Source organism: Oryza sativa, chromosome 10, assembly GCF_034140825.1.
Source record: "Oryza sativa Japonica Group chromosome 10, ASM3414082v1".
Lineage (NCBI taxonomy): Eukaryota > Viridiplantae > Streptophyta > Magnoliopsida > Poales > Poaceae > Oryza > Oryza sativa.
The window spans coordinates 6,312,677-6,333,593 of NC_089044.1; the positions used below are offsets into that span (position 1 = coordinate 6,312,677).

General features: G+C 44.5%; 1 protein-coding gene across 1 annotated transcript; it reads right to left on the bottom strand.

Annotated features, from left to right (window-relative positions):
• LOC4348230 (phosphoglucomutase, chloroplastic) lies at nucleotides 1-7,504 on the bottom strand. Its single transcript, XM_015759475.3, has 22 exons — nucleotides 7,205-7,504; nucleotides 6,507-6,572; nucleotides 6,351-6,395; nucleotides 6,151-6,243; nucleotides 6,012-6,064; nucleotides 5,324-5,375; nucleotides 5,170-5,238; nucleotides 4,575-4,643; nucleotides 4,178-4,300; nucleotides 4,051-4,103; nucleotides 3,479-3,557; nucleotides 3,328-3,392; nucleotides 3,158-3,225; nucleotides 2,002-2,120; nucleotides 1,833-1,907; nucleotides 1,616-1,731; nucleotides 1,277-1,418; nucleotides 1,065-1,146; nucleotides 923-969; nucleotides 734-811; nucleotides 439-544; nucleotides 1-340 (listed from the first exon to the last, which is right to left on the bottom strand). The coding sequence occupies exons 1-22, from the start codon at nucleotides 7,364-7,366 to the stop codon at nucleotides 273-275; spliced, it is 1,830 nt and encodes a 609-aa protein (XP_015614961.1). The 5' UTR covers nucleotides 7,367-7,504; the 3' UTR covers nucleotides 1-272.
• Between the last annotated feature and the right edge of the window lie 13,413 nt (nucleotides 7,505-20,917).

Genomic DNA, 20,917 nt, shown 5'->3' on the forward strand with positions numbered 1-20,917 from the left:
TTTCAAAGAAACATGACATCCTCAAGATGAATTCGATAAATTCGAGAACATCAAGATACAGTTTGTTCTGAAATATGTACCATTGCTCTAAAAGCTTATTCATTCCTGCATACTATGTTCAATGAAAGGTACCTCCAAGATACAGTTTGCCATCAACTCAGTACAAAACTTGGCCTAAGATTACATTATTGGTTCATCGGTTGGAAGGGGCTATAAAAACAAAGAAATAAAAGAATACACAGGTGGTAACATTGCTAATGTCACCGGTATGTTTATGTTATGACAGTAGGCTTATCTCTTCCAGTGAAGTCCTTCAACTTTGAAACAGATAGAGCTAGGTCTGCAGAAATTTAAAATAGTTTATGAGTAGTTTATATATACACATAATTTCAGGAAATGGATGCATAGAAAGCTCATCTGAGGGCAGATGATAGTTACCTATTAAAGGCTTCAAAGCTATTTGTGCATCCAGATCATGCTTTGAGGCATCAGACTCGAATTGCTCAATGTATATACGGATTGTTGCTCCAGCAGATCCGGTTCCCTATAAGAGAAAAATATACTAAATTGTAAAACAAGTGGGCAAAATCAGTGGCTTTTAGTGAATATGTGAAAGATTCATGCTTCTCAGCATTAAGAAGAGAAGGAAGTTTGAGCAAACAAGTGAGCGCCTAGAAGCAGCAACTCCAACAACAAGATAAGGGAGAAAAAAATATCAGTGATAGCTGTGTACCGAAAGGCGGAAGATAATCCTAGATCCATCGGTGAATACAAATCGAAGCCCTTGTTTAGATACAGTGCTACCATCCACCTGTAACATTTAGGAAAAATGTAAATTTCAATTGCGCACCATGACTGACATATCCACCAAAACACGCACACATGGGTGTTCAAGGGAGAGAGAGAGAGAGAGAGCGCCAACCGGATCAGTGTAACTGAAATCATCGGCAAACTGAAGGGTATAGTTTCCTACATCATAAGGTCAATAATTCATTAGCCTTTCTGGTAACCATCATACATATCATCACTACGGAACATACAAGCACAATTCTATAATAACCAACCATATTTCTCTCCAGGCTTGCTTTTTGCGATCACATCTCTAAGATGCTCCATCATCTTATTTGCACTCTCAGATTCACACTCCTGTACAGTACAAGATTAGTGATTCATTGGAATTTCTGGGTTGAAATAATGTACCAGAAATTTTATTCGGTACGCAAGATAAACTCTCATAAATTATCATTTCAGAAATTCATTATGAAAGATAAAATACCTCATAATCATATCTGGAGAAGAAATTCCTTCCATAGGTTGCCCAGTGTTCCCTAGCTACATCTTCCACTGACACTAATCTCTCCCCGGCCTTCTTATCCTTGTTCCGGTGTGCAAGTATGGACAGCCAAGCTAGAACAGCCCTGAAAGTCAGTAGTTAGCGGGAGTGTGACTAGTTCCATGCAGACAGTTCTCAAGAAAAGAGTGCAAACTATCAAGCATGCATAGAAAGCAATTCTGATGCACTTATCTCTGTTTTGGCATTTCTAGGCAACAACTGGATACTAGGACAGTAAGGATATCTAATAGAAAAAGCATCCATGTATAAACAATATTTTACCATATGCCATCCTTCTCCCTGATGTGATCAGATCCTGTCCCAAAACTTTCCTCTCCACATATAGACAATTTACCTGCATCCATTAGGTTTCCAAAAAATTTCCATCCTGTTGGTACCTGCAAAGTGACCATATTGTCTTAGCTGTTCTTCTAGAAGCCATGGCCTATTGACTATTTTGCAAACAAATCATGCACATGCAATTCACTGACAAAAGTACCTCAAAGAACGGAACATTCAATTTATCAGCTACACGATCAAGAGCACCACTCGTTGGCATTGATCTAGCAAGACCCTGAAGAAAGTATCAAACATAAGAGATCATTCTTGTCTTTGATGAGTCTAATATCCTATTTAGAAAAACATTATAATGTGTAACATCTCATTACTTTTGGACCAGATTGGAAATAAGGAATTGCTGCCTGTGCATTCGCTGCAATTATTGCAACAGAGTCTGATGGTGTAACAAAGAACCTTCTTCCAAGAATCATGTTTCGATCACCATCACCTGCAAGCATTTTTACCTCTAATGTTATTTGTTCACACAATATTCCCTTCAGCAACTAAACTAAAAGGTTCCTCGCACAAAAAAAAAATAAAGAAAAAGAAAAAAAGGAAGGGCACAGAAAGAAAGAACCAGTGATAAAATAGAACATTCAATGAAGTTTGCAAATGCAGCAAGTAAAACTTCTCAAATCTAACTGTATTAAATGATAATATTAAGGTACGGACAACACAAATAATATGAAAAGGAGATTCAAGCTGTAACTATATGCACATAATATACTAAGAAAATGAGACCAAAGTAGATAGTTACAGTGACACGTCAATTTTCAGAGCAAGTGACATATGGCTGTTATGGCATCACTTCGAGGAGAGATAAATCTAATGATCAATAATTGTTAATTAGTCTCAACAATACTTAAAGGTATTTCTCATCCAACTGCTATACCAGAATTGTTTAAATTTTGCCAGACACAATTGAAGATATTTTTTTAGACAACGGAGAAGTGTTACACCTCTGGCATCCGCATTACGTGCACACGGCCAAGACAATAGAAGATCTATTAATGCAGATGCAGTACTAGTATTTCCCTGTGCTAAGAAATAATTTTGGACAATGACACGGTCACCAAAAACAGTTGATTTTTTTAGTAATTACTAGTATAAATTCCACAAAGAGTGTAGCATTGTTATAATATTCTGAAACTATTTTGAAGACAAAACTAGTCATATCATTTTTCTTTTCTGATCAAAGAACAGCAGTGGAGGTCCCCACAGTTTAAATTTGTTCATATATCAAAAAAATGTACAAAAGTTACAACCCTATGATCTAATATTTAACAGTATCTTTATCTCTCTCATTAAGTTCAAAGAGAAGCAAAAATGGCTCTTCAAAAGATGCCTACTCGCTCTTGTGAAATCATTACTAACAGTTGAATTCTAAATATTCAAAGTGATATTGATGGTTAAGTTTAAACGTGTTGAATGCACACATTCCTGAACATCACTTATCTGTGACTAGAGGGAGTAATATAGGCATACCATCACTTGCTGCACCAAAGTCAGGTGCTCCGCTTCCAAACATGGTAAACACAAGCTCTTTGGCATAACTGTAGAAAAACAACAGTAAGTACAGTAGTTTTTTTTTTTTTTAACATGAAGTAAGTATAGCACTACGGGCATATTCTTCATTTGAGGACTGATTTACATACGTTAAATTAGGATCAGGGTGACCATTGCCAAAATCTTCAAGTGGAACACCATTTAATATATAGTCCTGCAAACCAGGTGTATATTCAGCATCAAATAATGGAATTCCTCAAGAAAAAAAAAATGATTCATCTCAAGTAATTGATACACCACCGGATCAGCTCCAAGTTTCTCAACAAAAATAGGATCCGCATATGCACCAGTCACAGCATGCATGGCATCAAATACAAACCTAGAAAATCAAGGAAAATTACCATTATTATTTGCAGATATAAATTCATATTCCCAAAAATAAAGAAACAAATAATATGGTTATTACTTATCACACTACAAAGTTACATAGTTATTGCATCTGCTACTAATCATAAGTTCATCACCACAACAAAATGTAATAGGTACTACTACAACCGCCCAAAAATATTAGGGATTTTAGCTATGCACCTGGACTAGTGCTTATATTTTAGGACAGAGGTAGTAGTGGTTAGCAAATATCGCATAAGTGCTCCCCTTTGAAACTCAAGAATGACTGAAGGAAAATAAAGAGCAGTTTTTTGAAACTTATGCTCAAACAAATGAACCAGTGAAGTACATGTTGACATAAATGTGTAGATTATTAGGCTTCATAAAAATACACATGTAGATTATCAGGCATTAATATTTCCAAAACTCTAGTATTATTTATTAATGACTAAACAACATGTGAAAAGCAAATAAATATACAGAACCTGAAATCTGGCCGAGACAACAAGCCCTTGATAAGTTGGAAGTCAAACACATTCTGAAGACACAAACAGGAAAGAAATAATTTAGATATAAAATAAATTATCTCTGTATAATTATTTCATTGTATACCTCCATTAGCTCAAGGTAGTCCAAGACAGGGTCTATCACTTCAACGGTGAAATCACCATAGCTTACAACTCCTAGAGAGGACAAATCAACATCAGGAATATCTGCCGTTTTTATTTCAGAAATCTGCAGGAGATTTGCATTATGGTGAAGAAATAATATCATCAGAAATAAGTAAAATGTAAGGGCAATATTATTCGACATCTACGATAATGCCATGAAGAAAAATGCTGTAGCAGTGACATTGGAAAGAGAAATGCAGTAACATGAGACAAAACGTGTTAGATGCCAATAGGATGTTACTGAAAACAGGGTTGGGTGCAAAACAGCTATTCTACATAGTATAAATATAATGGGCTAATGTATAAATAATATGCTAATAAATAGTAAAGGTGCATACCGAAAGTGTGTTTCCATATATTTGGTCGGTAATTGTCTCTGGTGCTGGCTGCCCACTGCTATAGTTGAACTGCAATTGAACATCTTATTAAGCTACTTGATCATGTAATAAACTTGAGGAAAATTGCATGTTTATACTATCGCATGTTGACAATTCGGTTTTTGCCGAATACTTGCCACACAAGAAATTTTCAATTATTTCATTCATGAATCAAAAATACAAGAAGCTATATTTTCAATTATTTCATTCATGAATCATGAGGGACCCAACACAGAAAATATTGGGCACCCAAGAACATTTCTAGATTTGCACTTCAAAAACAGAACAACCCTTTCTTTTCATTTGTCCAGGGTGAGAGACCAAACATAGACAAATAAAAACATTATGGAAATAGCAAAGTGTTTCTTTTCTCAGATCCTTCATCAAAGAGTCTATGATTGGTAAGTTATTTCTGGAGATAGAAAAGTATTTCTTTGTTGCCATTCTGTCAAATAGTTCATTTCATATTTGTCAGGACGAAACTAAATAGAATTGTATTATTAATCTAATCAATTACTGCAATACAAGAGAATATACAATTTAAGTTATGGCATACCTTGATACCCCAATCATTATCTGGCCCACCTGGATTATGGCTTGCACTCATGATGAAGCCACCATTGGCCTAACAGAATTGAAAACTGCAATGAATTAGAAAATTAAAAAAGATAGTGAAGCACACAATGAATGAAAAAAGGTGTAAAACATACTTGTCTTTTACGAATTACTGCAGATACAGCAGGCGTTGACAGCAGACCGTTCCTACAAATATTTTAACAATTACAGGATACAAAGTATATATCAAACACAAGATGAAATGGGAAATAAACTGGAAAATTGAGCATGCTAAATGTTTGAGGGAAGTAACATAGTGTCCTTTCTATGCTCAGAACTAAGTCAAAATCAAATTATGTGATTATTATTGTCAGATGCTTTAATTTATTTGGTAAAATCTGTTATTCTTCCTTTAATTGAGTATGCTAAGGATCATGTGGATATTTTCCAGACCGAACCCAGTGAAGGTATGAAGGCTTCAAGCTTTCAAAGTCAGGGTTCAGAAATCCGTTCAGAGGTGGGGAAATGAGAACCTGACTAGTTATAGTTTTTTGCCCAGAAACTGGCCCTTTTCCAGCCTTAAAAGTACTTGGTTTGGGAACATTTTATTAGAAAATCCTCAAATTGAACCCTTGAATATAATTAGGTGCAATTATAAGCATTTTGGTATATAGGATAACATCGCAAGTGGAGGATAGAAGTGTGTATTAGCTGTAGTTTAACCAGGTAGTTTCAGGAGCCCTGATGGTATCCATTGGAATTTTAGTTCTATGAATATCCATACTTCTAATAGTTAGTGTTGTATCTTCTAAATCCAAGAAGCTTCATCTAGTATCTCCTTACCTGCCAACTAGGATCTTCCCAACACCATTCCCAGCTGCAATTTTAGTGATAATCTACATTCCCACAGAAATAGTCATAAATATGCATGCGTAAATGTGGAGCAAACACGTATTGATTTACTCTTGGTTCCTAGCAGCACCTGAGCAGCATCCTTGTTAAAGTATCGGCCATCACCACCAAGCACAAGGGTTCCACCAACATAATCCTCCGGGGGCAATGAATTGAACAGAGCCTTCAAACCACAGAAAGGATAAATGAATGTAGCTCCATCTTAGAGGTGTCATCACATTAAAACAGAAAAGGCTATTGACGTGCAACATCAAGTAAAATGTGGCACACCTGAATCCAATTAGCGAGGTAATTCTCCTGCTGGAACACTTTCACCTGAAAAGAACACCAAAAAAAGATGTATGAAGGGAATTGTACACACCCAAAAAAAAAAAGCGTATCGGAAATGGGTGCAAGATCGTGGAACATAAAACAGCTGGTACTTGCCTTCTTCCTCAACCCACTGGTCCCGGTCTTCTGCCCCTCAACGGGCTTGGTCGGAATCGACTTGATCTGCATAAAACGTCACAATCATCATCTGTTATTTGTGTATCTCAATCACACAATAAGCAAAAAGAGACTTAAGAGTTGATAATCCTATAATGCACACAATGGAAGAATCCTACGGCACCCAAATCAGACAAAAAGGGCTCTCAGCGCACTGGAAGCACATGATGACATGAATCACAGCATCCACTGCCATATCTAGAGGCCACCAAAATGGATGCGTGATCACATAGATAAATCCAAGAGGTGCACAAAGGCAGCAGCTGTGCGCTATGACTGGCCTCGAGAGAAACATGAAACGCAACCCAAAATCCGGATCCACCACCACCCAAAACCCACAGTATCCGTCGCCAAAATAGCGCTGATGCCGCCGCTTGATTAAACCCAAAAAAAAAACGGAAATCGCCTTCCCATCGCCGGAAGACTGCAGAAACCACCACCAGTATTCAAAATCATCTCGAGGAATCATGATTAAGGCCACAATCGCGCAGAGCAACACCACCCCCAGTCTAGAACCCGGAGCTGCACACCGACGGCAAAACTGAAAAATCCCACCCACCCCACGACGAGTCCACAACACACACGTACACATCAACAGCGCCGGGAGGGCGAGCGCGCGGGCAGGGGGGAGATCGTACCTTGAGCGCCTGGGCGGCGGAGGAGGAGCACCGGACGACGGCGAGAGAGTGGCGGCGGTGGACCCGGCGGGCACCACCACCGGGCCGCGCCGCGAGCGGAGCCGGGCGCGCGGCGGCGGCGGAGAAGAGCAGCGGGTGGAGGCGGAGCGCGTGCGAGGCCATCCCGAGACGATGCGGCGGCCGGCAATGCCACCGCCACGCGGAGAGAAGAGGAGGTGGAGAAGGGGAGAAGAGGCGAGAAGGGGAGTGAGGTGAGGTGGTGTTGCGCTTGCACCGCGGAAGGAAGCGGGCAAGGGGCGCGAGATCTTATGAAGCGGGAGATGGGGAGGATATGCCTTCGCTTCTCTTGTGGTGGCCAAGATACACAACGAACGGACGGACGGAGCCGTTTGCACTGACACGTCACGGGATTTCTCTCTTTTTTTCCTTTTTTTTCTTTTTTTCTTTTTTTTTCTTATGTGTTTGTTTTTATCTCTCTTTACTTTTTGCATTTTTGTTGGAATTTCCCTTTGCTGCTCTCTTTGGTGTTTTTAATACCCGATGGCACATGCACTGGCAGGTACACAGTCTTCTGAGCTGGGATGTAGGTGTATACAGAATCAGGGAGTGATTCTTTTTTTCTGGGCAAATAAATGTACATTCATGTTTCTCTTGAGGAAAATAAATGTGCATTCTTTGTTTCAGTTGAGGGTATATTTGGTACGACTTGAACTTCTAAATTTAACTCATAGAGTTGAGGGCTCGTTGTTTTTTAAAAATAAATTTACAGTTTAAATTGTGACAAACGGGTATGAAGACTGAAGCACCCTTGTGTTATTTGGTTTCTTGACTCTCAAAATATATTATTGATCTTTAAACTACTTGTGATGGGTATCATGCAGGTCCAAATATAAGCTAAATCACTAATATGTCCAAATATAAGATAAATCACTAATATAAAAGAATCGATGCCAAATGACACTAGCGTCAAAATTCTATTTGTAAAAAAAACCTAAATAGGATTAACGTGTAAATATTTTTTATTACGAATAAGTCTTTGGTGTCAAACTTTTTTATAAATATAATCTTGGTGTCAATCCTCTCCATATCAGTGACTTAGCATCCAAATATGACGAGGGTGTCGGTGTGTCGAGACATTAAATCTTGGCACCAATGACCTTTATACGAAAAGGTTTAATTTTTGAATTATTTTTTAAGTCTATTTGTAAAATAGGTTTTTAAAGAACTAAAACATAAAAGTTTCAGTCTCCAAAAAGCACGTCGCAATAATTCGTCATTTTATTCAACGACAATGTCCATTGCGGCAAACGGCAAATTGAATTGAGGGCCTGTTTAGATTCCTTGCAAAAATTTTCACAATGTCACATTAAATATTTGGACATATGTATAGAGTATTAAATATAGAAAAAAAAAGTAATTACACAGATTGCGTGTAAATTACAAGATGAGTATTTTAAACCTAATCGCTCCATGATCTGACAATGTGGTGCTACATTAAACATTTACTAATAACGGATTAATTGGGCTTAATATATTCGACTTGCAGTTTACAGACAAAATATGCAATTTGTTTTATTATTAGTCTACGTTTAATACTTTAAATATACGTCTGTGACATATCAAAACTTTTCAGCGTTAGTTACAGCCTGAGCAAAGACGACCCGAGCTTTTACTCGTTGTTTTCATAAGTTGTGAGGAGTTCCTGTTTCCTTTTTTTTTTATCGGTAGTCGGATGGGTTTACATGGAATGGAAGTGACATCCCATTCCAGCTATCGCTGTCACGAGGCGATCGTCTGCAAGCATGCGTGGCCCACAGCTTCTGCTCCTCCCTGCTGAAAAAAACTGCCCAAGCAATATGGGCCGTCAATTAACAGAGACCTTTGTGACAGACACGTGCACGGTCTTACAAGGTCGACTGACACATCACACAAGGCTTAGAGCAAGTTTAAGGCCATGTTTAGGCTGTCCATTTTAAAGTTTTGGTGTGTTATATTACATATAAGGATATATATTTAAAGTATTACTAATAATAAAATAAATAACAGAATCTGTCTGTAAACTGCGAGACGAATTTATTAAGCCTAATTAATTCATCATTAGTAAATATTTACTGTAGCACCAGATTATTAGATCATGGAGCAATTAGGCTTAAAAGATTCGTCTCGCAATTTACATGCAATCTGTGTAATTAGTTATTTTTTCGTTTATATTTAATACTCCATGCATATGTCCAAACATTCGCTATGACAAGGTGAAAATTTTTGCCGGGATCTAAACAGGTCCTTAGTTCCCATACAAAAATTTTACACCCTATCATATCGAACGTTTGAACACCTACAGGAAATATTAAATATAGGCTTAAAAAATAACTAATAACACAGATGGCGACTAATTTGCGAGACGAATCTTTTAAGCCTAATTGCTCCATGATTTGACGATGTTGTGCTACAGTAAATATTTGCTAATGATGGATTAATTAGGCTTAATAAATTCGTCTCGCTGTTTACTAACGGATTCTGTAATTGGTTTTTTCATTAGTGCAAATTTGTTTTTTTCTCTCAAATGAAGTTGAGTTTGGACTTGAGATTTGGTATGAATGTATTTCATGTCTATACCTATCTCTAATAATTTTTTCATGAATTTACAAAACTTATAGATATGGTTTTCACGGGTTTTCACTTATTTGATGGTTTTCATCAGATATTCCCCCTACTAGTAATACTTGGTCCCACATATCATATATATACATTGTGTCTTGTAGTCTGTGCTACAGTTGGCTACAAATCTGTAGCCCGCTGCTTTTCTCCCTGACCATTTATCTTCTCGATATGTGTTCATAGTTGGTTTATAATCTGCTATTGTACATGCTTTTATGAGGGCAGTACCCTTAGGCTATGTTAGGGAGCCACACGGAAAATGGAACGATCAATTTACACGTGATTAATTAAGTATTGGCTATTTTTTAAAAAAAATTGGATCAATATGATTTTTTAAAAGCAACTTTCGTATATTTATTTTTCAAAAAAACACACCTTTAAATAGTTTGAAATACGTGCACACGGAAAACGAGAAAAGGGAGTTGAGAACTCTAACACAAGAACACTGAGAAATCAGCCCAAGACCACGAATGCCACGGTGCACGTTACCTTATCGTGTAGCTTGAAATTGAGGCGAGTAACTATTGAGGTCACATAACCCACAATGCATGTGACCTAAGGCAAGGAATGGTATCAATCTCCTAGGAATAAATTTCCCCAACTACCATGCTATCCGGACGGATCGCTTTGCCTCCTATCCACTGCGCCTTGCTCTCCCATTCACTGTGTCGCTCGCTCTCCCATTTGCCACGCCCTCCGCTTCTCCTCCCTCATCCGCCGCTCCGCTTCTCCTTCCCATCTGCCACACCGATCCGCTCTCCCATCCCGTTCCTTCTCCTCCTAATCCGCCGATGGTGCATCGCCGAGAACCATGTCCCGCCGCAGCTAGTTCATGGAGATGGAGCTTCGGAGCGAGCTGGTGCGGCTCCCACAGGGGTACCCCATCCAGAGTGGCAACGATGAGCTAGAGGAAGATGAGGGCCAAGGCGGAGAGAGTAGTGGCTGAAACCTCGCGTGCCAGTGCTATGTCATCGGAGGCTTCAGAGGAGAGCTCTGGATCGTCCATTGAGATGTGGACTAAACCATCTACAGCAAAACAACTCTACGGCCTCGACTATTGTGGAGATTATGGGTACCCCATACCCACACGGCATGGTTATCCGACTAGTTATAGGGGATAACTTATATATATGAAATATGTAACAGATCATGACTTGGGTATTACGTTTCCCTGTATATTATGGAACGGCCTAAAGTCCTGGTTTGATAAGATTGTAAAGTAGATTTAGGAAACCGATACCGTATTGGTTAAGGTTTCTATCTTGTAACCCTGCCCCCAACCTATATAAGGAGGGCAGGGAGCCCCTCTAGGGGCATGAGACAACCTGATCGTCAGATCAATACACACCCGGCGGATTCAAATCCCCAAACAGGAGTAGGGTATTACCTCTCATTGAGAGGGCCTGAACCTGTCTAAATCTTTTGTCTCCGCATCCATCCACTTTTAGGTCCCGTGCGCTACCCCCTTTTATTATTGCCGAATTCATGTTTCGACAGTTGGCGCGCCAGGTAGGGGTTGCGTCGAGTTTCCTATCAACGAGCGCGATGGAATCAATTTCATGAATCGCCGACTTCGTTTTCGCTTTGGGAGTTTTCACTTCCTTTCCGTCGACCACTTCTTCAAGCTCCTCTTCTCTGACTTGATCCAAATCAGTCAGGGGGAAACTCAATCTGATTTTTTATCATATTGATTTTTAATCTCAGATTAATCTCTTGCTATTTTTTGTTGTTGTTCGCATATAATTACGCGGCGCTATTGAGGCGATTGATGCTGGTCATGGACTCGAGGCGTCTCAGCTTTCCGGTCGATCGGCCGCGAGTCCACTCTGCCGGCTTGTCTTCGCCACCGCCATTGCTGATAACAACAACGACTTCACCGCCGGCCTGCCTCCGTCGCCGCCGAGTGGATCCTCCGCCTACACGGCTGGCCTATTATGCCGCCGCTGTTGGGCGTCTACTACTTCACCGCCGGCCTGCCTCCGTCGCCGCCGAGTGGTGCCTCCGCCTACACGGCTGGCCTATTATGCCGCCGCTGTTGGGCGTCTACGACTTCACCGCCGGCCTGCCTCCGTTGCCGCCGAGTGGTGTCTCCGCCTACACGGCTGGCCTATTATGCCGCCGCTGTTGGGCGTCTACGACTTCACCGCCGGCGTGCCTCCGTTGCCGCCGAGTGGTGCCTCCGCCTACACGGCTGGCCTATTATGCCGCCGCTGTTGGGCGTCTACGACTTCACCGACCGGCTTGCCTGCGTTGCCGCCGAGTGGTGCCTCCGCCTACACGGCTGGCCTATTATGCCGCCGCTGTTGGGCGTCTACGACTTCACCGCCGGCTTGCCTCCGTTGCCGCCGAGTGGATCCTCCGCCTACACGGCTGGCCTATTATGCCGCCGCTGTTGGGCGTCTACGTCTTCACCACCGGCCTGCCTCCGTCGCCGCCGATTGGTGTCCTCGCCCATACGGTTGGTTGGTCACACCACCGTTCATGGGCGTCCACGTCTTCACCACCGGCCTGCCTCCGTCGCCGCCGATTGGTGTCTCCGCCTACACGGCTGGCCTATTATGCCGCCGCTGTTGGGCGTCTACGACTTCACCGCCGGCCTGCCTCCGTCGCCGCCGACTGGTGCCTCCGCCTGCACGGCTGGCCTATTATGCCGCCGCTGTTGGGCGTCTACGACTTCACCGCCGGCCTGCCTCCGTCGCCGCCGATTGGTGCCTCCGCCTACACGGCTGGCCTATTATGCCGCCGCTATTGGGCGTCTACGACTTCACCACCGGCCTGCCTCCGTCGCCGCCGATTGGTGCCTCCGCCTACACGGCTGGCCTATTATGCCGCCGCTGTTGGGCGTCTACGTCTTCACCGACCGGCCGCCTCGTCCGCCGCCGACTGGTGTTTCCGCCTGCACGGCTGGCCTTTATGCCGCCGTTGTTGGGCGCCTACGTCTTCACCGACCGGCTTGCCTTCGCCGCCGCCGACTGGTGTTTCCGCCTGCACGGCTGGCCTTTATGCCGCCGTTGTTGGGCGTCTACGTCTTCACCGACCGGCTTGCCTTCGCCGCCGCCGACTGGTGTTTCCGCCTGCACGGCTGGCCTTTATGCCGCCGTTGTTGGGCGTCTACGTCTTCACCGACCGGCCGCCTCGTCCGCCGCCGACTGGTGCTTCCGCCTGCACGGCTGGCCTTTATGCCGCCGTTGTTGGGCGTCTACGTCTTCACCGACCGGCTTGCCTTCGCCGCCGCCGATTGGTGCCTCCGCCTACACGGCTGGCCTATTATGCCGGCGCTGTTGGGCGTCTACGACTTCACCGTCGGCTTGCCTCCGTCGCCGCCGATTGGTGCCTCCGCCTACACGGCTGGCCTATTATGCCGCCGCTGTTGAGCGTCTACGACTTCACCGCCGGCCTGCCTCCGTCGCCGCCGACTGGTGTCTCCGCCTACACGGCTGGCCTATTATGCCGCCGCTGTTGGGCGTCTTCGCTTTCACCGTCGACCGCCTTCGTCGCCGCCGACTGGTGTCTTCATTGTTATTGATGGACGACTTTGTTCCCACATTGGCCACTTCTGCCATCACCAAGGGGAATATTACAAAGCTAAGTCATCATTTATTTTATTCTTTATATGATATTTTTCCTTTTCCTCTGCCTCACTACACCAATTGGTCTTCCATTGAGTAGTGAGTCGGGGGCTACAGATGTTATATCATATTTTTTATAATATTTATCTTGATTGCTTGCGACATAATCTGAGTACAAAAGTACCTATCGAGTTATGGAGTTCTATCTTCCTATGCTTTCCGTTTGGTTTGCCAATGGATGGTTGCCTTTGGGCCGATTCCTAGCACCCGGGGGCTCGTTGGATGGACCGAGTAACGCAAGGTGCTAAGTATTATTCGGAATAAATCAAAAGCATAGAGATGAGATAAATTTATTTTCTGCTCTTAATAATTGCAAAAGTACCCGAGTAGTAAACTCCGACCCGTGAAACTTTGTTCCATTAATGACGAACTCATGTCACTCATATGCATGTTTGGGAAGTGCTTAGGCCGACTCCCAGTGCTTGGTGGCTATGACTAGTTGGGCAGAGCGTTTAAACGTAATGAGTCATCTGCTCGGGGAAATCAAAATTGACAAGAGGAGAAATACATATTTATAAATATTTTAAAATACTTGATTTTTTCTCGAGTATTATATTTATATCAGATACTACTCATCCTATATGTTTGTTCTGCAGGATCCAGATCCAGATATGCATAAAAGGGATTCATGGCTTTAAGCTTATCTCTTACGCTCTAGGAATGGATCAGTCAGAACATCACCACCGGCCTCCTCGTCCGCCGCCGACTGGTGTTTTCGCCTGCACGGTTGGCCTATTATGCCGCCGTTGTTGGGCGTCTACGTCTTCACCGACCGGCTTGCCTTCGCCGCCGCCGACTGGTGTTTCCGCCTGCACGGCTGGCCTTTATGCCGCCGTTGTTGGGCGTCCACGTCTTCACCGACCGGCTTGCCTTCGCCGCCGCCGACTGGTGTTTCCGCCAGCACGGCTGGCCTATTATGCCGCCGTTGTTGGGCGTCTACGTCTTCACCGACCGGCCGCCTCGTCCGCCGCCGACTGGTGTTTCCGCCTGCACGGCTGGCCTATTATGCCGCTGTTGTTGGGCGTCTACGTCTTCACCGACCGGCTTGCCTTTGCCGCTGCCGACTGGTCTTTCCGCCTGCACGGCTGGCCTTTATGACCGCTGTTGTTGGGCGTCCACGTCTTCACCGACCGGCTTGCCTTCGCCGCCGCCAACTGGTGTTTCCGCCAGCACGGCTGGCCTATTATGCCGCCGTTGTTGGGCCTCTACGTCTTCACCGACCGGCCGCCTCGTCCGCCGCCGACTGGTGTTTCCGCCTGCACGGCTGGCCTATTATGCCGCCGTTGTTGGGCGTCTACGTCTTCACCGACCGGCTTGCCTTTGCCGCCGCCGACTGGTGTTTCCGCCAGCACGGCTGGCCTATTATGCCGCCGTTGTTGGGCGTCTACGTCTTCACCGACCGGCCGCCTCGTCCGCCGCCGACTGGTGTTTCCGCCTGCACGGCTGGCCTATTATGCCGCCGTTGTTGGGCGTCTACGTCTTCACCGACCGGCCGCCTCGTCCGCCGCCGACTGGTGTTTCCGCCTGCACGGCTGGCCTATTATGCCGCCGTTGTTGGGCGTCTACGTCTTCACCGACCGGCTTGCCTTCGCCGCCGCCGACTGGTGTTTTCGCCTGCACGGCTGGCCTTTATGCCGCTGTTGTTGGGCGTCCACGTCTTCACCGACCGGCTTGCCTTCGCCGCCGCCGACTGGTGTTTCCGCCAGCACGGCTGGCCTATTATGCCGCCGTTGTTGGGCGTCTACGTCTTCACCGACCGGCCGCCTCGTCCGCCGCCGACTGGTGTTTCCGCCTGCACGGCTGGCCTATTATGCCGCCGTTGTTGGGCGTCTACGTCTTCACCGACCGGCCGCCTCGTCCGCCGCCGACTGGTGTTTTCGCCTGCACGGCTGGCCTTTATGCCGCTGTTGTTGGGCGTCTACGTCTTCACCGACCGGCTTGCCTTTGCCGCCGCCGACTGGTGTTTCCGCCTGCACGGCTGGCCTTTATGACCGCTGTTGTTGGGCGTCCACGTCTTCACCGACCGGCTTGCCTTCGCCGCCGCCAACTGGTGTTTCCGCCAGCACGGCTGGCCTATTATGCCGCCGTTGTTGGGCCTCTACGTCTTCACCGACCGGCCGCCTCGTCCGCCGCCGACTGGTGTTTCCGCCTGCACGGCTGGCCTATTATGCCGCCGTTGTTGGGCGTCTACGTCTTCACCGACCGGCTTGCCTTCGCCGCCGCCGACTGGTGTTTCCGCCAGCACGGCTGGCCTATTATGCCGCCGTTGTTGGGCGTCTACGTCTTCACCGACCGGCCGCCTCGTCCGCCGCCGACTGGTGTTTCCGCCTGCACGGCTGGCCTATTATGCCGCCGTTGTTGGGCGTCTACGTCTTCACCGACCGGCCGCCTCGTCCGCCGCCGACTGGTGTTTCCGCCTGCACGGCTGGCCTATTATGCCGCCGTTGTTGGGCGTCTACGTCTTCACCGACCGGCTTGCCTTCGCCGCCTCCGACTGGTGTTTCCGCCTGCACGGCTGGCCTATTATGCTGCCGTTGGTGGGCGTCTACGTCTTCACCGACCGGCCGCCTCGTCCGCCGCCGACTGGTGTTTTTGCCATGGCATCCGCCGCTGACTGGTGTCACCGCCTGCACGGCTGGCCTGTTATAACGCCAACTGATGCTATCTTCTTCACGGCTGGCTACATCGCTGTCACTACTAATAGGCATCAGTATCTTCAACACAAGCTGCCTACGTTTGCCATGGCTGCCGACTGGTTTCTTCACTTCCATGGCTACATGATTCTACCAGTGTTGATTAGCCTTATCTTCTTCACCGCCGGTCATCTCGTCTGCTGTTGACTAGTGCCCTCGCCTCTACGTCTGGTTTATACAGCTACCACTACTGATGGACATCATCGTTTTCTGCCGCCGACTCGTGTTATGCCGCCGTCGACTGGTGCTTTTATCTTCACAACTGCGCGTCTTCACTACCAGTTTGCTTCTGTTGCCGCCGACTCGTGTTCACTTCATCACGGCGATGCAACTTTGTCATCATGGTAGAGCGACTTCATATTTATTATCTTCGGCACCGGCAAACTCTATTGCTGCTACTTCGCAAGTTTTGCTACTTCACCAACCACGACGTCTTTGTGAACCTCAACATCTTGGCATGCAATGTCGTGTTATTTTACTACAACAAGTGGCTCTCCAACATTCATGATTTCTACTTGGACATCTTCAACACATATCTTCAATCAAGCAATGACTATTCGACGACAAGAAGCTACAGTTCTCGACTCTATGTTCAGTTGTTTCCCAACTAACCAAAGAGTCGGGGGCTACACAAATACAAGACTCTTAAAATTCGACAAGCTGAAGCAATCAATTAATCAGCCAACGAGTCAATTCCAGGAGTCATTATCTTCGTCTTTGCTTTAGAGCAGAGTTATCAACCAATCACCTCAGTTTCGACAAGATGGACAACATCATCTACTTTCCTCCAAGTGAAGCATCTGCAACAGCTATAACACCAATTTGATGGATTATTGTCACTGACATCATCACCAGCACCTCTGCTTCATCGGCCCTGACATCAACTCTGTTGCTAATGGATGACTATGTCTTCGCCGACTTATTATTTCACTTTCACGGTTGCTATTGACTGGATCACCGACATTGTTATCTTCATCAACATCCTGTCAAGCCTCTTCAACATAGCCCACTCTACTGCTATTGATGGGCAACTTCGTCATTATATTTGATCATCTATGATTGCTGCTTATCATCATTACTGTCGGTGGCGTTTGTCGTCGCCGACTATTTTCTTTATCTTCATGATTGGTGGATTTCGTCATCACCTTTGATGCGTGTCTACATCTTCACCGTCGGCTTGCTTTTGTCACCACCGACCGGTATCCTCGCCTTCATGGATGGCTTATTATGTCGCCACTAATGGGCATCTTCATCTTCTTCACCAGCTGCATCGTCTGTCACCGACTGATTATTTCACTGCCATGGCTACACAACTTTATTGCTGGGCGCCTTCATATTCATTGTTGGCTGACCTGACTGTTGCCAACTGGTTTCTTCGCCTCCACGGCTATGCAACTTTATCACTTTTGATTGGAATCACTATCTTCACTACTACCAATATTTTTGCCACCTCTGGTGGGCAATATTATCTCTATGTTGGTCGTCTTGTCTCTATGCCAACTGCGTCAGCTACCATCAATGGACAATTGTGACTACGACAGAAGGACAAGCTATATGCTCAGGGGCTTACTAGTTCAAACACAAGTATTATATCTTCAATTTGGACTTGCTCCGGATACATGCAACATGAATTCATGATCATGGGTCTATTTTATATGCTCAAAGACTGGACTATTTATTATTCCCCGTAAGGGTTATCAACTGAATACTTGCGCCAGTCGGGATTCAATTGTTACATCCATTTTGGAGTATCCCATAAGGGATAATCACTCAGATCAGAAGCTATTCATATGAGTTACGCTTGGTCTATATTACCCGGAAGATTTATTACTCGGGAGCATGTTATATGCGTCATCCTTTAAAGGGTGTCGAAGGCATATTTTTTGGCCTAGGCCTAATATGTCTGCAGCCCATATTTTCAGGTGTGGCCTGTCACGTTCTTTTAGGGACTTAGGCACTTTTTGCTTAGGCCAAAGTGCGCGTGATCAAGTGCCCAATACCTTAAAATCCTTTTATACCGCAGTTACTCAACTTTTTAGGAGTTGGTACAATGCATCTTAAAAGGTGTCAAACAGTAAAGCTTTATATAGCTGTCCCGCTGACTTTTTTATATAAGTCAAGGTGCTGTTTGGGTTTTTAAGCAATTGATTGGATACAATATCATTGCTTTTTGCCACGTAAGTGTGTATTTTTATTGACCAATATTATGGCTTAGGCTGATTATATATTATGGTCATTTTCCAGGCGGTTGGTAAATCCTTTATGAGTTTATTTACTCGGATTTTACACCACATATGCCATATATTTCCGGGTGTGGTGAAACCATGTGTCTTTTAGGGACTTAAGCACATCTGTTAAAGCAGTGTGCGCATGGCGTATGCCCAATACTTTGGAAATTTCTTTATTCACAGCATTCAAGCTTCTTTACAGTTGTTTTGCTATGTGAACTTTCAAAAATGTTGTCAACTTTAGGTTGTACGCATTATATTTTGCCAAGCAGTCGGTATATCACTTGGATCATATTATTCGGGGATTCACACCGCATATGCTATATGTTGATATCAAGTCACTTGGTTGATTACAATTATCAAAACCACTCGGTTGGTTAGATTATTTATTCCTTGACTATATGTTTGGTTGGTTCAATTAACCACATAGTCGGGGGCTACACCTATTAGGTGCATCTATTCGATGCACCTGACTTTATTTTTCAGCCCTCCACAGTCTTCAAATTTGGTAAAAGTACCCGGGAGACCATGGCGAAGATGATTGAAGCACTCGGCTTTGGAGTAATCTAGTTCGAGAGAAGATTATATTTTCGACTGTGAAGGTCTCAGGGGCTACTGTGGAGATTATGGGTACCCCATACCCACACGGCATGGTTATCCGACTAGTTATAGGGGATAACTTATATATATGAAATATGTAACAGATCATGACTTGGGTATTACGTTTCCCTGTATATTATGGAACGGCCTAAAGTCCTGGTTTGATAAGATTGTAAAGTAGATTTAGGAAACCGATACCGTATTGGTTAAGGTTTCTATCTTGTAACCCTGCCCCCAACCTATATAAGGAGGGCAGGGAGCCCCTCTAGGGGCATGAGACAACCTGATCGTCAGATCAATACACACCCGGCGGATTCAAATCCCCAAACAGGAGTAGGGTATTACCTCTCATTGAGAGGGCCTGAACCTGTCTAAATCCTTTGTCTCCGCATCCATCCACTTTTAGGTCCCGTGCGCTACCCCCTTTTATTATTGCCGAATTCATGTTTCGACAACTATTTTGGAACGGATGATTAGCGAATTCGGATCAGGTGCAGTTGCAGTAGTAAATGCAACTTAACAACTGCACGCAACTTTGGCCGTCCATTTTTACAATCAACGGTCTATATTCGTAGCTACAGTAACCACGGGAACAGTACTTCGTGCTACCGTGTTTATTGCTACAGTAGTGCGAACAGTCCAATGCGCGATCTAGGGCATCCAGCTTGATGCGTACTGCTACTGCTTAAGTTGCAGTCACTATTCTGACTGCACCTGATCCAAATCCTTGATTAGCACCACGTAATACGAGAGAAAGGGGTTAGCATATAATTAATTAATTATTAAGAAGAGTAAATTGTATGTTGGCAATGTTTTTCTACCATAGTTTTACATTGGACCATCCTAAAACTCATTGTTTTCACGTGGGACTTTCTTGAAAACTTTTGCAGGTATTTTTAAAATTTTTAATATAATTGTAGTGTAACTATACTATATTTGCAATGTAATTCGTATATAACTGGTATCTAACTAGAAAAGTAATTTATGTGAGGTAAGTTGGCTAGCTTAGCACGTACCCGTTCAACAGACCACAGGTTCAACTCCACCGTTGTATGTGCGGCTGTGAATTTTTTCCCCAACTTTACACGAATCTTGAGGCAAATCAATACTTAGAAATTTAAGAATTTTGATTGAAAAAAAACTATAAAAAATCAACCTAGTACCGAATGTGACACATCCTATTATTACGAATCTGGTACTAGAATATGCCACATCTGATTCTATATTTATTTTTTATGGGACGAAGGGAGTACGCAGCAATTCCGTTTCACTTTAGACCAGTTTTTATTACCAAATCATTTTACTTTGGACTAGTGGCCCACAAATTGGCGCCACCCTAACTCATCCACATTCTTTGCCCACACCACCTCCTTGGCTCCACAGTGACCTCCGTCGGGTGTCGCTCCCAACTCGACCTCGCGCCTCTGCCTATGCCACCTCCCTAGCTCAACTGCATCCTCCGCTGGCGCCTCTCTCAACTTGATCTTACCCTCCGCATGTGCCACCTCCCTACATCGATCACGATCTCCACTAGTGCCATCCTCAACTCCACCCACTAGTACATAATTGATTTTTTCATACTGTCAAAATGCATTTTTCCGTGCGGAGGTACCGCCCGACTGCACCCAGGGGTCTGCGAAAATCCATATTTTCGGATTTTCGCGTGCGGGCGGCCCAACTGCATGGGATAATCGATTATCCCGTGCGGTCCAGTTATACCGAGCGCACATGATAATCGATTATCCCATGCAGTCCTGTTATACCAACACGGTCCTGTTATATTGACCGCACGGGATAATATATTCGTACAGTCGCCTTAGCACATGCTAGCCGTTTGGGAAGATCTACGCACTCTTTTTTTTTGTGTGTTTTTGAATTGTAAAGTTATATATAAATTATACAAGC

Excerpts from the sequence above, each read along its gene's own strand:
- LOC4348230 (XM_015759475.3), bottom strand. The coding sequence starts at position 7,366 with ATGGCCTCGCACGCGCTCCGCCTCCACCCGCTGCTCTTCTCCGCCGCC. Across the intron at positions 6,244-6,350 it reads ACCTCGCTAATTGGATTCAG|GCTCTGTTCAATTCATTGCC; the intron begins GTGTGCCACATT and ends TGTGGTTTGAAG. Across the intron at positions 3,226-3,327 it reads CACCCTGATCCTAATTTAAC|TTATGCCAAAGAGCTTGTGT; the intron begins GTATGTAAATCA and ends GTTTTTCTACAG.